Source organism: Manis pentadactyla, chromosome 1, assembly GCF_030020395.1.
Source record: "Manis pentadactyla isolate mManPen7 chromosome 1, mManPen7.hap1, whole genome shotgun sequence".
In the NCBI taxonomy this organism is placed as follows: Eukaryota; Metazoa; Chordata; class Mammalia; order Pholidota; family Manidae; genus Manis; species Manis pentadactyla.
In genome coordinates this window covers 76,095,434-76,115,376 of record NC_080019.1, presented here as the reverse complement: position 1 = coordinate 76,115,376, position 19,943 = coordinate 76,095,434, and the positions used below count along the sequence as shown (strand labels likewise).

The 19,943-nt window shown below is 39.6% G+C and overlaps 1 protein-coding gene across 3 annotated transcripts in view; it reads left to right on the top strand.

Moving 5' to 3' along the window:
- Positions 1 to 19,943, top strand: part of SLC9A9 (solute carrier family 9 member A9) — a 527,348-nt gene that overhangs the window by 255,372 nt on the left and 252,033 nt on the right. For all 3 annotated transcript variants that reach the window (XM_036904299.2, XM_057498899.1, XM_057498900.1), the window contains exon 9: positions 9,288 to 9,376. In XM_036904299.2, coding sequence (XP_036760194.2) covers positions 9,288 to 9,376 — 89 coding nt within the window. The remainder of the gene's footprint in view (positions 1 to 9,287; positions 9,377 to 19,943) is intronic.

Sequence of the window (19,943 nt, the reverse complement as noted above, 5' to 3'; positions counted from 1 at the left end):
CTTTGATCATGTCAGCATAGGTTTGTACATATGCATATGCATACACATTTACAAATACAGTATTTAGTAGTACTAATGTTCTCTGAGAGGGTCCAGAAGTGGGAATCAAGGAGAACAATGTAAATGGTATTCTGTTAACCAAACTCTGTTTATTGTCCTCTGAAAACTGACCTCTCTGGAAAGAACTTACTTGCCAGCAGAATCATTACTTTTCCTCAAAAATTCCTTCTCATGCTGTTTCCTAAATGTCTTTGCTTGTCAGTTCGAATTTAACTATGTACCTCTTTGTGACTTCTCAAACAGCTTTTTTTGCTAGTGTCATAAATTGTTGGTTCTAATTCTTATTCAAAATTGCATAAATGAGTCCCTGCAAGCCATCCCTTTGGGGATCTTGCCTACCACTGAAATCTCACTCTGCACACACTGAAGGGTAATCTTGTACACACATGTGATTCAGAGCTCTTACTACTATTTCCTTTAGGCTACTTCTTGATTTCTTTTAGATATCTTTATTTACTTCAGGTCTCAGATATTCTTGAGCATGCTCTGCAGCCTGTGGTTATGGATGTATGTGTTTGACTCCATTTGTCATAGGCACAGGACCACATAAATATAATTTGAATCCAAAACTGCTTATTTTTCCAGCATGGATGGAAACATAATAATAAGTTTTTAATGTGCTGGGATAGAAAATGAAGTCCTGTTTACCATCAGAGGATAGACAAACTAGGTATTTCATATTTCTGATTTTTGTGAATACTAGAACTAATAAAAATTATAAGATAAATGCTTTGTACTTATAATAATTGACTAAGCATAGACTGTATTAGTTGCACTCTTCTTCTGTGAAGTTTTGTATTTAGAAAAAAAATGCAGTTAACCAAATTCAGTTTGTGTTTGTTCCCTAATTTTTAATGGATTCAAACCCAAAGTGTGCTGGTAAACCACGTTTCTCATACATGTCCCACAGTCTCCTACCTCTCTCCCTTCGCTCATATTGAATTCCTAACCCCTAACTCCAACCCTGCATCCCAAACTCTCCTTATCTCTTAAGACCCAAATGCATCCTTTAGGAAAACTTTCCTCATCTCTGTCCTATGCACCCCAGTCCAAAGGACAGCACTCCCTTTCCAGGTTCCTATTTTCTTACCACCTACTACAGCATATCTACTATTAGACGTCTTTGTGTACAAGTTTGTCTCTGATAGGAGATATAAAACTGCTTGAAATCTGGGTCCCAGTTTATTCATCCATGTGTTCCCCATGGCCATAACCCATGCTTTGCTCATTGAATGACCTCAGAAAATAAATAATACATGAGTAGCATTGAGTGGATGAATGACAGATACCCAAGCTAACATAAAAATCTGGTTCCTTAACTGTAATGTTACTGAGAATTGTCCAAGTTCAGATTACTGGAGTAAGGAGCACATTTTTACCAGCTTTTCCTTGATGTGGGAGTTAATATGGAAGAGAAGGCAGCAAATAATGATCAAAAGTGAGACACATACTAGATGCCTTGCATTCTTTCCCCAGAAACTTGTTAAATGGGAAATGCTGTCATGTTTGTCCCTGGGGTGAGCCTCTCTGAGTTGTCCCTTCTTTTCATCCCTTCCTCCTTTCATCTGCTTCTAGGAATCATAGTAAAACCTTATGTTTACTTATTAGTATTGAGTTTAAGGTATTTTAATATCCATCATATTATATCCATGAGAACAGATCTGTAAGACATGGAGGTGCTACCCAAATGAGAAAAATGAGTCTTGGGTGGGTGAAGCCTTGGGCCAGCATCGCCCATTTCTTCCTACAGACAGCACGGCCCGAGAACGGTGGCCTGGAAAGGACAGAGGCCTGAGGATGCCCAGAGCTTGGGGGGCATGGACCATACTGTTATTTTACAACTTTTCATTTTACTGATGAAATCTATATTTTGTATGTTCTCTTCGGCTATTTTATTTTCATTTTTCTTTAGTTCTACTACTTTGGGTACATTTTCTTCTACTTTCTTTGATACATTTTTATGTCTTATATGTAGCTTCTTGAGATAAACAGTTCATTTATTCTCTGTTTCTTTCCTAGTAAAATGCATATAAGGCTATAAACTCTCCTCTGAATAGTACTTTAGTTTTATCTCATTGGTTCTGAGAAGGAAAGTACTATACGCTTAGTGTTACTTATTTCTACAGAAGCTAAAATTTCAAATTTGATTTCATCTTCAACTTTTACTTAGAAGAACACAGCTAAAAATCCCTAATGGATGCATTTACATAGCTCTTCTTTTTGTTAATTTCCAATTATATAACATTGTGATCAAAGGATGTGGTTTGCTTGGTTTCCATTTCTGGAGGAGCAAAGAATTTACTGCACTGTTTGATAGTAAAATATATCATCAATTTTATTCCATAAAAGTAATTTCTTTCACAGTCTAATACTGCAGAAATTAAAAATAAATAATTTTAAAATAAAGAAAAAAAATTTGCACTCTTCAAATGTCCTTGATAGATAATTCCTCCATGAAACTAAAATTACTTCATAAAATCATGAACATTCTGGCAAGTCACAGAAAGAAAAATGGAGTATAAAGTACAAAAATATAATATAGTTAGCAAAAGCTATTTATAAGTCAAGAAAAAAAGTAATAAAAAAATATGTTGCTCCTTTGGAGCTATCTTCTCATCATCCAGTAATGCTAAAGGGGCAAAAGTAAGGCAAAAGTCTCTTTGGAGGCCCCCACGAGGTCAAGGCCCAACCATAGCAAAGGTGAACTGATGCTTAATACCAAAGTGTTGGTCAGAGATTTTTCTTCTCGAAGTGGGTGCTAGGGTAGGTAGCATTGATAACCATAGTAGTATAAGAGGCAGAATCTTGAGCTCCACTCCAAACCTAATGAAGCAAAATCTGCATTTTAACAAGATTCCCAGGTGATCTGGATGTTCATTAACATGCCAGAGGCATCAGGTATAGTTCTGAAGTCTCTCTTGCCTAATACAGATTCTTGGGCCACAGTTCAGCTGCCAGGTGGGGTCAAGTAGCTTGTGATGTACGGGGATGACAGCTTTTACACTGTAAATTAAGCACAGCCTGGGAGTGACAATGACAGAGGATGAGAAACAGCAGTAAGAGAAAAGAATGGAAGTGAATTTCTCTGAGGTGAGATGCCTCTGTCACTCAGACAGACATCAGAATTCTCCACGTCCAATGTCCTTTGACCTGAAAGTTTGTGGTCTAGCAATTCAGAAACATCCTTTTCTACACAGAAGAGACTTCCTGACTTTATCATTAAACCTGATAGCTTACTTGAAAATAATTAATTTTTTATGATTAGAAGTTATGGTAATGATATGTTTTAAAATTTTACTTTAGAAGAATTGTCTAAAATTGAAAGGATATTTGAAAGTCTAGAAGTTTAGCTTATCTTTACTTTTTGAGGAAGTTGGGCTCCTTCTATTCAAAGTCTCTAAGAGTTTCATTTGGAACCAGTAATATTTCCTCAACCAGTATTAGTCCTGAGTTAAAAAAAAAAAAAAGAAATGACACTAAATTGAGGTGTTAATCCTAGTGAATGGATTATATATATATATATATATATATATATATATATATATATACATACATATAAGAAAATAACAAGCCCACATAATTGAAAGATATCCAAACTTTTACTTTATGAAAATAATTATTTCTACAATAGCTGACAGATGATCATTCAGTGCAAGCATTTCAAATGATGAGGAACTTCTCACCCCACTCCATTGTAGGATAGTGTTCATACTTATGAAAGATCATGTGATGGGAAATTACATATGTCCAAGTCTGGGCCATGCCTCGTTAGTGGTTCTGGGCCTAACTTCTATCCCCAAGCCACTTGCTCCAATCTAGTGGTGCAAACTCACATGGCTTTTTAAAAATGCTGATCCCAAGCACTGGGAGGATTGGAATGACGTGATTCAGTCCTCTGGGACCTGGTACAGCATCTCGGGCTACACTGGCATCTCCCACTGTTACAGTCATAACAAGAGGATAGAGGGTGAATCTGATTTCCAGATGACAAACCGTCAGTAGTTTCAGAAAAGCATCAAAATTTAGAATGAGAAGGGACCCACAGAAAGCCCTGACCAGGATTCAGTCAAGAAGGGGTACCAGGGCTATTGACAGAGTTTAATGCAGGAAATTGGGTACTCACAGTGGTAGAGAGCTGAGAGAGTAAACAGTGCGCCCTGAGGCCGCACAGGGGTAGTAAGTACAGGAGGCCAGTGGGACTTAGGACTGGAGGAGCAGAGGGAAGGGAATCTAGAGGCGCCTACTAGGGAACTGCAGAGTTGGGACCCGAACCTCCTAGGACACTGCCCGGTGCTGCTGCTTTCCCTGAGGGGGTCCCATAGTCTGGAAGTACAAGAAAAAAGCAAGAATAGCAAACAAGGCTGGAAACAAGCCAAAGAAAGCTCTGGTGAAAAATCATCGCTGAGATGAAGCTGACAGGACCAGCAGGCAAACAGGAAGGAGCACGGCCTCCCCTCCACTCCCGCACCCGGCCTCCTTCTGGGGGTCCATATTGGCAGAGCTCAAAGGCTCTGACAAAGGAAGGTGGGATCTGCCAAGCTCCAGCCCCAGAATCCAGAGGGAGCACAGGACAGTGGGTTTGGAGCTGAGACCCTGGTTTAATGATTGGCACAAAGAACACTTGGTACCCCCCATCCTTCTTCTACCTGAGAATCTGAGATCCAGGCATGTAAGAGAGTTATCAAGGGCCCCTCATCACAGTGGTACAACTACTACTAGCAAACAGAGGCATGTGAAAATACAATGACAATTAAAATGTACTTCCATAAGGTAGAAAACTCAACTCTGAATCTGTTTAGATGGTAGAGAATTATATATATAATAGATGTATTTAGATGAGATGGTTTCAAAATACGTTTTGGCTTATAAAAGTCATACTAATTACAGTAATTTGTATGGTTAATTAATTACCAAGTTTATAGAATTATAATTATGTAGGCTAAGACTAAGGGTCAGATCAACTTAGTTGTTTTAATTACAACACTGGTCACATAGTCACACTCTTCCTTATTGCTTGTGTGACATGTGTACACAGATCAAAAAGGGTTAGCAGTAAACATTGCCTGTTAGTGTTCTAATGGAGGCAAGAACACAAAAACAAAAGGAGCCGTTAGGGGACATATCCTCAAACAAGATTCCAGCCAGCTCAGATATATCATCTTCATCATCATATCTCTATTTCCCTGGAACTTCAGAAATTATATTTTTAGATGGTTTAAGATTACCTTAAAACATTCATAGACTGTCTAATAGAAATCTATGAAAAGCACAGGGAGTTTGTGGAATTTTGAATCTCAGCTCTGCCACTTTCAAGGTGACCTTGAATAATTTATTTTGGTTTCACAGTTGTTACATGGGGATAGGAATGTTCACTTATTTATTCAACAAATACTCAAGTGCCTACCATGTGTCTGGTGTTGCTCTAAGAGTTAGGGACCAATGAATTGCTTTGCACTCAGTGAGCTTTCCACTGCCATACAGGAAGGCAGAAAATAAATATAAAAAAACATATAAATATATGAAATGTTGGGTGACAGGAAATAATATGAAGAAGAATAAAGCAAGAAAGGCAAGTAGAAAATGATAGTAGGCACCATTTTTATAGAGTGCACAGAGAAGGCTGATGATGTAACATCCAAACGGAAGGAGGGAGCCTTGTGGATATCTGCAGAAGAAATTTCCAAATAGTGGGAACCCTGAATACAAGGTGCTACAGTGAGATATGCTTACCAGGCTAATGTACAGCTAGTGCGAATATGGTGGGAGATGAGGTCAGAGACCCGGGGGAAGGAGAAAAGGGAGAAGGACTGGATGCTGCAGGGCCTTTTAGCCATGGGGACCCATCATGGAGTTCAGAGCAGAGGACTGACATGATCTGAATTGTCTTAAAAGAATCACTATTGCTGAGTGGGAGATAGATTTTGGGGGTCAACCAGGAAGACTGGAGAGCCAATTAGGAATCTTTTCTTGTCATCCAGGAAAAAAATGATGGTGGTTTGGGAAAGGGTGTTAGGGGTAGAGGTGTTCAGAAATGGTTGGGTTCAAGGTGAGTTTGGAAGGACAAGACAACAGAATTGCTCAAATACTGAGACAGAAGTAAAGAGTAATCCCAAAGTTTTGGCCTGAGCAGCTGAAGAATGGAGGCGCAATTACTGAGAAGGGGAAGACGATGGGAAATGCTGGTTAATCACTCTTAGCCTGTTGTGAGATACTAAATCTATGCAACAAATAAGATGATGTAAATGTAACTAGTGCATTCTTGGCCCATGGCAGGCATTCAGCCAGTCTTGGTCCCTTGCCTATCCTTTTATCACTTTATTACCTCTTCCTGTTCTTGGACTGCATTTATGCCCTACCCACACACACTCCTACCCTTTTTATTCATGACTTCTCTACATACCAGTATACAAGTCAAAAACTTTCCACGTGAATGGGAGGGTCAGCTAAACCTCACTCAGAAAAATCTCCCACAGACTACTTCTCAGCAGAGATAGATAAATTACATTTTTAAATAAAGAAATTATTTGATATTGATGCCAGGCAGCTGCGTCTGGGGAGGTCTCACCCTGTGCACTAGGTGAAGCACTAGGAGAAACCTCAGCCTGGACGGGGGAAGGTTCTTGACTCTGGGTGAGAAAGAGTTTTCTAGCAGGTCAGAAGAGTGTAGGTAAAGAAGAAATTTATTAGAGCGAGAGCAGCAGGGAATGGCAGCTGCCTTGCAGGCAGCAGAGAACAGGAGAGTGCAGAGGGAAAGAGGGAAAGTTCCCGGCCTAGGTCAGATGCCCTTGCCAACTCCTGAAGCCATGGTCACCTGGCGTCCCATGTCCACTTGGATCTGCACGGCATGGGGACTGGCCCCTACCACCCCAGGATTTGGGGGAGCCACAGAGCCCAGGATGCAGTGAGATTATGTTCTGAGAACTTCTCAAAGCAAAAAAAGGAGATTTTTCCAGCAGGCTGCTAAAGAGCATGATCGTACAACTGCACTCCTGTTGGGTCATCCAGGCGATGGGAACTTGCAAACCCAAATCAGAGATCTCAGCAGCCCCTCCCTACTTATCTGGAGTAGGACAGAAAGAAGACTTGTGTTTAAGTCTAGAAAATAGAATGAAATAGCAAAATAACAAAGACACTTACCATTGGAAGAGCACAGAGAAAACGCAGTAAGTTGAGCAGTGAGGCTTTATTTAGAAAGCACACACCCAGTGGGCAGCCTCAGAGAGAAGGCACACTTAAGGGCACGGGATTCTGTCTTTTAAGGCTTTCAAGAATGGGGCAAAGGGTTAGGGTGTGTGTGTGTGTGTGTAACCTTGACCTGTGGTCTCATATCTTTCTCTGGTGAAAGACATTATGTCACCATCCACAGTCAGTCCTCTAGATAATTCTGTAAGATAAACTTAACACAAGGAATTTATTGATCCTGTTCTTCACCAAGAGAGTGGTTACCCTCAAGCAGTGGGGACATCTCATAGAGGACTGCTTGCTGTGCCCTAAGATAGGGTGGTTGTTGGCTGATAACCATATAATATGCTAGGAATCTTACCTCCTAACTCCTTGGTTTTTAAAATGGAATCTCCATCTTGAGATGGGTTCCCTCCTGTTCTTACTATGCTGTTATATATATCTCAGCATTTTTCATTATAGGCAGGAAAAGTTAATCGTGGTGCTCATCCCATCCCCCTGCTCTACTTCAATACGAAACAATGGTATGGCGATCCTCCCAGGGCTCTGATGTTCTTGAAGTGCTTCAGTACCCTAAGTGTCTCCCTGGTACTGGTTGTTTTTTAATAGAAATTCTGTGAAGAGTGAAATACAATGTTTTATAAGCATTTTTTTTCCTTAGAATTTCTGAAAAGAGGCTAAGAAACTGAAGTTACCCCAAATCCATAGAAATGCTTACTGCATATTTATTTATTGCCAAATTTTCCAAGTGGCTTTTATTCTTTTACCTAAAAATTTTGAAGCATAATATTAATGGAAAATAAGTAATGTAAATGTCTGTGCACTTGTACTAGGTAAATATGCCTTAGTTAAAATATGCAATATTTTATCCAAAGCCAATCTGAAAATAACCAACATAAAAATAGAAGCATCAGGTCTATGTTTTTAAAAAAATGCTTCGTTCTTTAAATTACCTTATTGTAGATTCATTTGCAATGTCAGTATTCAGTTCACATATCTCTATACTCTTAAGAATCATCAGCATTTAATTTATGAGTGTTTTTAGTTGGAAAGATTCTGCTGCTTAAAATTCAATTCAATCCTCTTGCTCCGAGTTGAGAAATACTTACATCTTGTGTTTTTCCCCAAGCTCTCCTCTATGCCCAATTTCCCATAATTAATCTAATCTTTAATTCAAAATAAAATGCAGCCTCCACCACTTCTCCACCCCAGTCCAGGGGTAATAGCACAGAGAATAACAAAGCCCAGGGACAAGTAACACATTTGTCCCATTGGTGCTATTCCTTGGTCCCCAGAGAGCACCTAGTGTGTGTATGGCTTCATGTAGCTTTGAATCTGGATATAAGATGGTTTTAGAAGTAATCCTACAGTCAGCCTAGAAGCAGCTGAAGGTAGAAGGCCCTCTGTAGGAAGGAAGCACACAAGAACAGACCGGCTCACCTGCAAGGAGAGTGTGCCTCGGATGTGTTCGTTAGATTATTCAGCAGCAGAAACACAGCACCCAGCTTTGCCAAGTATGCATAGGGGCAAACAAGGACCTCTCTCCCTCACTTGGCAAATAGATACATTGGCACCAGCAACAAAATCCTTGTAAATTTCTTAAGTTTGTGACTCACAGTTTTTATACTAAATTATGGTGTGACAGGAACCTCTTCAGACTCCCAGGGTGCCCAGTGAAAAGCAAATGTCTGAGCCAATACACCAGTATTTAGTATAAAATGCATCAAAGTAGTTGGCACTAGCCATGACAAGCCAGATTGGACCATAGTCTTTTGTTCGTGTTTTCCCAAATATAAGTTTCCTAACTTGTGACCAGGGAATTAATTATTCTCTGAAGAAATCTACTTCTTGATATTTCTCTTTAGATTTAATACCTGTGTTTTAAGCAAGTAGCAAGATTCACTGTGGTTTCCTTATTATGGTAGTTATTAGCAGTTTCAACTCTACTGACACGAAACCCATCTTCTTCTAGCTGGGATAGCCATGCCCTTTGACTCAGAAAGGAAAGAAAATTGGTTTTGACTGGTATTTTTTTTTAATTTCAGGAATAGTTGCTGTTCTCTTCTGTGGAGTCACACAGGCACATTATACTTACAACAATCTGTCACTGGATTCCAAAATGAGGACTAAACAGGTAAAAGAAAAAGTTCACTACAGGCCTTGTCTATTTTCTTAGTGTAATGATTATGTAGCAATTCTGGCAATGAATTCAGAAAGAATTTCATTAGTAAAGGAAGAGAATAAGTTTAAGGCTTCATTATAGGTTGGATATTTATAGATTTTTTTTCCCTCTAGGATAACCATTAACAATTCTCTTGGTAAGCAAAAATATAGTTATAATAGTCTCTCCTTCCTGAGAAATGTGGAACCTAGACTGTCACTCTTGAAGAGAAAAGACCCACAGTCAGTAATAATTCACAGTCACTTATATCTAAAAGCATTAGAAAGCATTGAGGTTGGGTAGCTGTATAGAGAGAAGGAAATGGAGAAGAATAAGGAAGCGGCATTTGGTCTTTAATTGGGTGCTTTCGCTTCCAAGTAAACTCAACTGCCAGTTGTCACACAAGCAGAATATATCTCCCATATGCAAGAATATGTCTGTTTGGATGTTTGCTTATGAACCCTCATAGATTCCTTTCACAAACATTGCTGCCCAGCCCTTCTGTGCCATGCACTATGCTAGATACTAGGAATAAAAAGAGCTGATAGTGTATGACCCCTGCCTTCAAGAGGCTCATTATCATGTCTGCTGATGAGGATAAAGATGCATAATGAATGATTAATTATCCACAGTGTGAAAAGTGCTGTGATAGAAATATCTGCATAGTGTGTTTAGGGGAAGGATTCAATAGAGCACCCTCCATTGTTAGGATTGGGAAGGTGAGGAGAAAGTTTCCAGTCATCAGGACCAATCTGGAACTTGAAATGCAAATAGAAGCTAATTAGGTGATCATGTGGGATCTACTGGGACATGGAAAGGGCACTGGAGGCCAGTTGTGGCATGGACCAAAGCTCTGGAGGATTTGCTTGGAGCCCTGTAAATAGTTCTGTGTGTAAAGCTAGTAGGACACCATGAAGGATGAAGCCATTGACAGAGCAGAGACCAGTTTATGAAAGGACTTCCATGCCTTGTGAAGGAGTTCATACTTTATCCTAAAGGTAACGGGGAGTGGCTCAAATAACAGAAGTGTGTCATCTCACAGTTCTGGAGGCTGGAAGCCTGAGATCAAGGTGTCAGCATGACCATCTCCTTCTGTGGCTGTGAGGAAGAATCTGTTCTACTCCTCTCTCTTTGCTTCTGATGGTTTTCTGGAAATCTTTGATGTCCTTTGACTTGTAGAGACATCTTGATCTCTGCATTCATGTTCAAATGGTATTCTCCCTGTGAGTGTGTCTGTCTCCAAATTCCCCCTTTTTATAGGACACCAGTCATGTTAGATTAGGGGCCTACTCTACTCTGGTATGGGCTCATCTTTACTCAACTAATTACATTTTCAATTATTCTATTTCCAAATAAGATCACATTCTGAGGTATTGGGGGTTAGGACTTCAATATATGAATTTTGGGGAGAGACCATGCAACCAGTAACAGGATATTATTGAAGTGTCTGGCAGAGTAATTTTAGGATAATTGGTGTTCCGTTTTGGAAATATCACTCTGGAAGACAAGAGGAGCATGGATCAAATGGCATTTTATCAGTTAGCTTTTGCTGTGCAACAAATAACCACACAACTCTAGGGCATCCAACAGTAACATTTGTTTTTTACACATCTGCAGGGTTTAATTCTTTTGAGGTGGGTTGAGCTGAGTGGCTCTGCTTGTTTCAGTTGGACTGATTCACATGTCTTTGGGTTTGCTGGGGCCATATTCTAGGGTAGGCTTGTTTGGAGCATCTTAGCCAGTGCCATGCATCTGTTATTCTTCTCCTGGCAGAAGAGCAAATCCCAATGTGCAAGTCCCTTTCAAGTCTCTGCTTGCATTACATTTCCTAAGCATTTTATTGGCCAAAGAAAATCACATGACCAATCCCAAGGTCAAGAAGCCAAGCAGGTCCCCAGGCCACAGTGGGAGAACACTGCAGAGTTACATGGCAAGAAGCATGGCTATAGAGAATGATGGAAAATTGGGCCAAATGGTTGAAATCTACTCCCAAATGCAGATGAAGGTAGAAAGTCTTCTGTAATAAGTCTGATGATACTGAGGGTATCTGATGTGACATTGGGGCAATGGGTATAGAGAAAGCCAAAGAAACATCTAAGCAAAACCTATAATTGACTAGAAGTTCCTAAAAAGGAGTTTTTGACGACCTACCTTAAAGCACTCTAAAATGGTTATTATTTTCTTCTCTCTTGCTTTGTCATGCCCAAAGTTCAGCTGCACCCGACCTTACCTCCCACCTACCCAGGGACCCTGAAAGGTCATCACTCCTTCTGCTCATCAGAAAAGTCACAAAGATGCAAATATAGAAATTTTAACAATCCCCCGATTTTAAAATGTGAGCAAAAAACATCAACAACAATCCTTAGAAACCTCCAATATAGTCTTTAGGATCCTTTTAATTATGGAGACTACTACCATTCTCTAGGGTTTAAAGGGAAATGTCTTGGGCTGGTTTTTCTGACCTTGTCTGGTTCTCTGAGCATTTGTATTCTGGGAAGCTGAACTCTGTTTAGGGACTTGCACTTTTAAGTCATGCTATCTAGACTGCTCAGCAAAACTTCAAATATAACTCACCTTATGGCGAGACAGCAGCCTAGCACCTAGGGGAGACAAAGCCCAAATCAGTGCCCACAGCCTTCTGTTCCCCTCTGAATGGCTTGACAGGCGCTCCCAGATGGACTGCCAGCATCCATCTTTACAGCACTCCATGTTAAGAAAGATCTTTATAAGTTCATTCTATAACTTCCAGATAATTATGTCTCTCCATCTTTGTTCTCCCCTTTCTCTTCTTTCCTGGGTGCCTGGTTCATAGTAGGAGCTTAATGAATGCTAATTCCCTCCCCTTCTCATATCTTTCCTCACTTCTTTTGAGGATGTATCATTTTCTACTAATTTTTTTTATCTCATAATATATGCATATATACCATACATATATATTTATATGCATATATACATATTTATACATACACATATCTAGTATATAGAGCCTGAGGTCACCACTTGGAAAGAAATGAGATTGAGCCCTTTAATTAACTGCATAGGTCAGGGTCCTTGGCCACATCTGTGCCTGGGTAAGCAAGCAAAGCTTGAATTCCATGCAGGAAACCAATTACAAACTGTGAAGAAAAGCTGAGGCAGGTATCAGAGAGGATGCCACTATTTCCTCTCCGAAACAGGGGAAGGTTTGGCAAGTTTTTATATGACAGCACAGGATACATATCACAGTATCTTCCTCTGCCCCTCCCCACACTGTGTTCACTGTCAAAGGGGGAAGGAGAAGTTACACAGCCTCTGTGCCTCTGTCTCTAGGACTGTTTAATGGGAGTAAAGAAAGTCAATTAGTGAAGTCTAGTAAAATCAACTTTGTGTTATAAAATCCAAATGTGATGTGATTTACAAAGGAATTTTGTTCATGGATTTTGCCTATACCAGCTAATCAGATAGCTACATCTGGACACAAAGACTTTTGAGAATTATATAACTTTTGTAGCTTCCAGAATTAGACTGCCTTTTTAAAACTGCATTTTAACTTTAAATATGTTTTGTAACTAATAATGACTGTCCAGATGTAGATGAATTGATTTTCACTCCCAACTACTAAAAAATGTGTAACATCACTATGTGTTAGGCACAAAACAGCATAATATAGGCACTCCAGTGCCATTACCCACCATGAGATTTATGTTTTGATGGCAAAGTGTTCCATTAATGAGTATATGAACATATGCAGCAATCCCTTTCCCTGGATTCACTGTGGTTCACTTGCTTTACAGTGTGCACATCTAGCCCTAGAGTTAGACAAGTACTATAAGCCCTGACTCTTGCCCTAGAAATGAAGAACTGTTAGAGATGCTCAAAATGGACATCAGCACACAGCAGTCTGTGAGCCTGGAGGCTACATGGACCATCCCTAAGACTGCACACAGTACCATGAGCTCACTCACACGACTCCCAGCCCGCCCCCTGGCCCCTTCCTCCCTCATGGCCTCACCCCTCATCCCTGGCCAGGGAGGTGGTAATCTGGGCTGACCTCCAGGGTGTTTCCATCAGCCGTCTTTACCTTGTCTGAGGCTGACTTGCAAAAAACATGTACTTCCATATCACCTTTTTAGCTAGAATTTCTCCTTCCTTTCCTGTAGTTCCCACCTAAAAATCACTTCCAATATGGACAGTATTAATTTAAATAATTAACTTGTTATGCATTAACATATACAAAGTACTTATCTCATGTATGTTCTACCTACTTTTCTACCCAAGAGACAACTCTTTTTATTATCACTGGTTACCTTCATTCATTCATCTGTTATTTTGGGGGAGCCTATTTTGTGCTGGCCACTGTTCAAGGTGCTGGGATACGAAAGCATACCAAAATGAATTTGTAGTAGAGGAGCTTTATAGTAATCAAAATAAATAAGCTGAATATGTAGTGTGTTTATGGTAAGTCATAGGCCAACAATAAAGCAGGGAAGGGAACTAGGAGTGTGTGGATGGGAAGACAGGGTTGTAATTTAACATAGGGTATTTAGGGGAGGCCTCAATAAGAAAATGATACTTGGAAGAAGTAAAAGAGGGAGCTATGTGGACATTTGGGAAAGAGCTGTCCAGAAATTCGGAGTAACAGATACAAAGGCTACCTGGAGGAGGCTGACCACTGTAGTGAGGTGAAGTGGACCAGAGGAGAGTGGAAGAGATAGCATCAGAGCAGTGACAAGGGACAGGTCATGGAAAGCCCAAACAAGGTGGGAAAACACTGAAGGTTTTTTTAAATACAGGCATGAATTAATATGATTTAATTTTCTTTGAATGGGGGCACCATTTAACAACTAGGTAAATCTGCAAGATGACAGGTTTGGGGGACAACTGGGAACCAAGTGTTGGCTTGTTACATTTGGGATGTGTAGTCACTAAATGGAACTGTTGAATAGCCAGTTGGACATAGAATTCTGGAATTTAGAAGAGAGGTCTAAGCTAGGAGTATAATTTTGGAAGTTATCAACATGAGATGGTACTGAAACATGAGAATGAATGAAGCAGTAATGGAGGAGGGGTCCAAAAAAATAAGCCTTGAAGCGCTCCACTTGGTAAGAGGCCAGGAACCAGCCAAAGAGACTGAGAGGTAGTAGCCAGGAGGGAGAAGAAAGACCAAGCGAGAGTGGTGTCCCGGAGGTCGAATGAAGAGAGTGTCTCAAGAAGGAAGATGATGGATTGTGCCAAATACTGCTGAAAGATCAAGACAAAGAGCATAAACGCCAGTGATGACATTTATAAGGACCATATTGGTGGAGTGGCAGGACAAAAGCCTAAGTATAATGGGCCTAAGAAAGAATAGAAGGAAAAAAGTTGGAAACTGCTTGTATAGACAAGTGTTTCAAAAGAGTTTGGCTGTGAATGGGAAGCAGAGAAATGAGATGATAGCTGAAGGTAGAAGTGAAGCCAGAAAAAGAATCTTTTCATTTTTAAGGTGGGAGAAATAGCAGAACTGTTGTGTGCTTGTGGGAATGATACAGAAAAGAGAAGGCCATGGGTTAGAGGGCTTGCCACGGCTTGTAAGTGGCAGCGGCAAATTTTGAACTTAGATCTTCTAAGTTTGTAGTTCAAACTATTTTGCCTCTTACTAAATATTCTTTGATTAATAGATAGGATAATAACAACTGTGGGTCCTGCATCATTTATTTAGTAAACCTTGACTCGGGGGACAGATGAATGAATGATTGTTTGGCTATATTATGCTTTCAGAAAAATCAGATGATTAGTCATTTATATTATATTTAGTTCTACCGTCTTTGAAAATCTACCAATTTCAGTGCATTTTAATTTTTTTTTCTTTACTAAAACACAGGTTGGAATGAACATAGATATTTTTATACATTTATTTTTGAAAAGCCAGATTCTTTGTTTAGTATTTATGGGCAAACAATGACATCTTCATTACAGTACATTGTTTCCAGATGCTTATTTTATTTCCATTCCCCCAGATGATATTTTGAGTATTTATCACCATTGAATGGAAAAGCAACAATGCAAATCCAAATTAAAAAAAAAAAAAAAGACTATAGGAGCCAGATTGAATACCCTGAGCATGACTTTGTAAGAAAATGCAAGCAAAAGATCAGGAGAGGCCAACTGATATGTGGGAAGAACAGTTGACAGAGCATCCAGAAAACTGGACTTGCCTCTCATCTCTGCAACAAGTGGTGGGGCCTTGGATAATTAACACCTGTGAGCTTCAGTTTTCTTATTTGTAAAATAAATGATTGGACTACATGACTGGGTTTTAAGGATTATACTCTAAACCCAATTTTCTTTGACTTGACATAGAGCATGAGATATACATCTGGCTCCTTCTTCCAGAGTAGAATTGGGCAGGGATCATTTTCAGGGCATGGGGAGAGGGGAGGGATTTGCCATTGATTCTCAGGACAAATCATTGCATAGACCATTTTCATAAGCTGTCAGATCAAATCCAGGGATGAAGTGATCAAAAACCAAAGTCCCTGGTTCATACTAGGGTGAAGAGTTTCACTGAGCGCTGGAAAAAAATTCTCTGCTCCTAAGTGAGTGGTTGCAATGGATTTTGCTAAGACTGCCTGCATCCTTGGGGTGGAGAGAACAGAGCTTACTTATATTGCTATCACTCAGCTTCAAGGTCTGACTGAAGGGCTTTCCAGCTTCTCAGTTCAGGCATGGACTGAGTTTGGACTGAGTTCCGTGTGGCCATATGGGGCCACCCTGGAAGCCAGGGAGACAGAGGCAAATAGGACATGGTTCTTGCCCTTAGGAACTCCTAATATAGCAGGGGACACACACATGCACACGCACATGCACAAATAGCAATCCCATATGGCAAATGTTAACACAAGGGATGTGCAGTGTGACATGAGAACCAGAGGACTGGTTTGCCTCCTGCATGCCAGGTGTTGGGGGAAGCTGATTGTGGCTTCTGTGTTTTGGAGCTGGGTGTAAGGATAATTAGGGGATTATCATGCAGATGTCACGGGGGATGAAAGCAAAGAGAAGAGTAGGCAAAAGCATCAAACTAAGAAAGAGCTCAGCAAGTCCCAGAGAGGAAGCAGCCCTGTGATGGGGGCTGGGTTGCATTGGGAAATAAGAGTGTCTCTGGGCCACTGGTGTAGGTTGGGGAACAGGAAAGGGGAAGGTGTGGGAGAGAGTGCGAGTTCACATCCAGAGGTCAATTTAGTCGGACCTTTTAGAGTCTCACTGTGATAGGACGTTTAGGAGAACTATACCTACGAGGCTAATAACTGCTTAAGGCTTTTAGGCATAGGGATGATGATAATAATCAGATTTGTGCCTTACTAAGGTAATGAAGGTAGCATCAAGGAGGAAATGACATCAATCTGTGATATCAATCTCCCTGCTTACCACACTCCCTTTTGATAAACTACTTACATATATAACATCTAAATTTATCTTAATCTTCTACCGCTCTAGACATATTTTCGTCCTCTCTAACCTCTTAGGATGTTGTGATCTATAAGAGAAGTTTATGGAAATTTACTATTTGGTTTTGCCTGGAACTGAGGAGTTCATTAAATCCTTGCTGAATTAATAAATAAATGGATGACTGAATGAATTATAACCATTAACATTCCAAGATAAAAAATAGGGAAACAATATATGCTAATTAGTGATTTTATTTAATTCTCATATGATGCATTAATTTAAATATAATGAGTTGGATGCATAAAGCAAATGTCTAGGGTAATCCTGAGATATTGAAAGAAAGATCAGGTACAATTCCATTACTGGTGTGAGTTTCCTGCAGTGTACCTCTGCCTTATTGATTTGCATTACAGTGGTTTTTGATTATGGTCCTGTGCAATTTTTTCCATCCCTTCTAACAAAGGCAGGCACGTTCCACCCCAGTTGTCTGTTCCAAGGCACAGTGGAGAGAGAGAGAACGTCGTGGGCAACAATGTCCCTGCCTCCCTGGCTTCTGAGAAGTAAGATCAAAGATATCTTCATAAAGCACGGAATTGCTTTTTTGGGGAAAAAAACTCTAATTACATTTCTTTTGTCAAGATTTCTACCACTTTTCTTCTTCCCTTCATGCAAAGTACCTTTAAAAAATACCATCCTAGAAGGGTTGAATTTATAAATGATGGCAAAGTGTTTAAATTTCTTCTTAGCTAAGCTGGTGATTCTTTTCAGTGAAACTCATTATATTGTATAAAGGACATTTAGTAGTTAAGCTAATAAGTGTTCTCTTTTAAATGCTAATGAGAGTGGGGCTCCCACATCGTGGCAAGAAGAACACACTGTACTCTCAAGGCCCAGAGAGAATTATTGCCTGTGAACCCCTAGTTATGAAGCATACTCCCCAACCAGTATGCATTCTAGCAGGGGTCACAAATGATCATTTGGCACCCTTAGTGGTAGGTATCTCCTATATGCTAGGTACAAGGGCCCAGAGGAAAATAAAGCTAAATAAGACATGAATCATATTTTCCCTAGAAAATTTTTCATGTAAAACGTTTTCTCTGATAAAGCTGCAATTGTAGTGTCACTTTTCTTGATTAAATCTTAGCTACTCTTTTAACCACACATCTGTGTTTGTTTATCATAGTATATAATTGCAGTTGACATTTTTAAGTCATAAAATCCAAGAAATTCAGAGCGAGGTGGGACTATATCTTTTAAACCCAGAGTTTTCTTTGAGGAGACTGAACACAAGGATTTGGAGGAGTAGAGTCAGTTCTCGAACCCAGGGGCTGACCTGGACACAGGTCGTTGCTCAAGGAACGTACACTGCAAGCTAAAAATACAAAGTACCCACCTCTAAAAGCAGCCTTTGCTGTATTAGTCACCACTGCTGTGTAACAAATTACCCCAAAACTTACAATTATTTCATACAATTACTTTTATTATTTCATACAGTTTTTGAGGGTTCCAAGTCCAAGAGCATCAATTTAGCTGACTAGTCCAGCCAGGCTCTTGGTCTCTTGTAAGGTTGCAGACAAGCTACTGGCTAAGGCTGCAGTGTTTGGACACTTGGCCAGGCCTGGACCTGGCGCACTCACACAGTTGTCATAAGAAGGCCTCAATTTCTCATTGTGTGTCTTGCATAGGGCTGCTTAGGTGTTCTCCATGATGAGAAAGTTTACTTTCCCTAGAACAAGTGAAACTAGAGAGAGAGCGAGAAGAAATCAGAAATGCCTTTTATTAACTAGGCTCTAAGTCATACACTGTCATTTCTGCCATAATCTGTTAGAAACAAGTTACTAAGACTAGCCCAGACTCAGTGGGAGGGGAATTAAGTTCCACCTCTTGAAGGGACAAGTATCAAAGAATTGTGGACAAATTTAAAAATTACCATGGTGTCCAATGCCATTTTTGTAAGTAATTTTTTGATAATGGTTTCAATTATATGGTTTATATGGTTGTAAATTTAGGTTTTCAACTACTTCAGTCAGCTTTATGTTGCTAGTAAACCATCTATTCTCTCCAGATTTTTCAAAAATTTTAATAACAATAATTGTGGAAAACTATATTGTGCCACTATAAATATGTTTGCTATATCCCAATTAATATTCACCAAAAAAATCCATGAAGTAACCATATTATTAGATTTTGCAACCCTGAGAGAAATTAAGAGGGTCACACAAAGAAAAGAGTTGTCATTATAACCCATTATTATTTTTAATGTCTTGTTCATATATTTAAGTTTCTACAAAGAAAGGTCTATGTAGAATTGTAGAAAATGATGTGTATGTATTTTCCCCTTAATTTATGAAACAGCATATTATACTGGTCATTTTAAGAAATGGGACTTGGATTTACTTATCCATTCTACTACTGTTTTCTAAAATCATTCAGTTCTCCTTTCATCACTCTGATTCTTCCTCTTCTTGGGCTTCTCTCTTTCTTTCCTGTCCCCCTTTAATAGAGGATAATGAACCCAATACCTTTGTCCCTCCTGTCTGCCTCTCCAACCTTTGCTCTTCTTTTCCTTTGTCAGCTTTCACACTGACCTGAAAGGGCCTTAGTTTATTTTTCCGCCAAAGTATTGGCACTGTCACATCTTCTATCCTGTTCTCTTTATCTTGTGACAGATATTTTATTCCATTTTGTCCCTGTTTTCTCTTTTTATGGGATTCATCAATGTTCCATGTAGCTAAGAGTAATTGAGTATTACTTCTTCCTTTTTTTTTGGATTTCAAACATAATGAGGCATTTATTTATTTATTTATTTATAGAAGTATAGTTGATATACACTATTATATTGGTTTCAGTTATACAACACAGTGATTCAACAGTTATGCACATTATTAAATCTTCACCCCACTAGTGCAGTTACTATCTGTCAACATACAAAGATGTTACAGAGCCATTAACTATATTCTCCATGCTGTACTCCCATCCCTGTGACCCACTTATATTATGACTGAGATTATGTGCCTCTTTATCCCCTTCACCCATACATCCCAACCCCTCCCCCATGGCAACCACCAGTCATTTCTCAGTGTCTATTAGTCTACTGCTGTTTTGTTCATTTTGTTTTTATATTCCATAAGTAAGT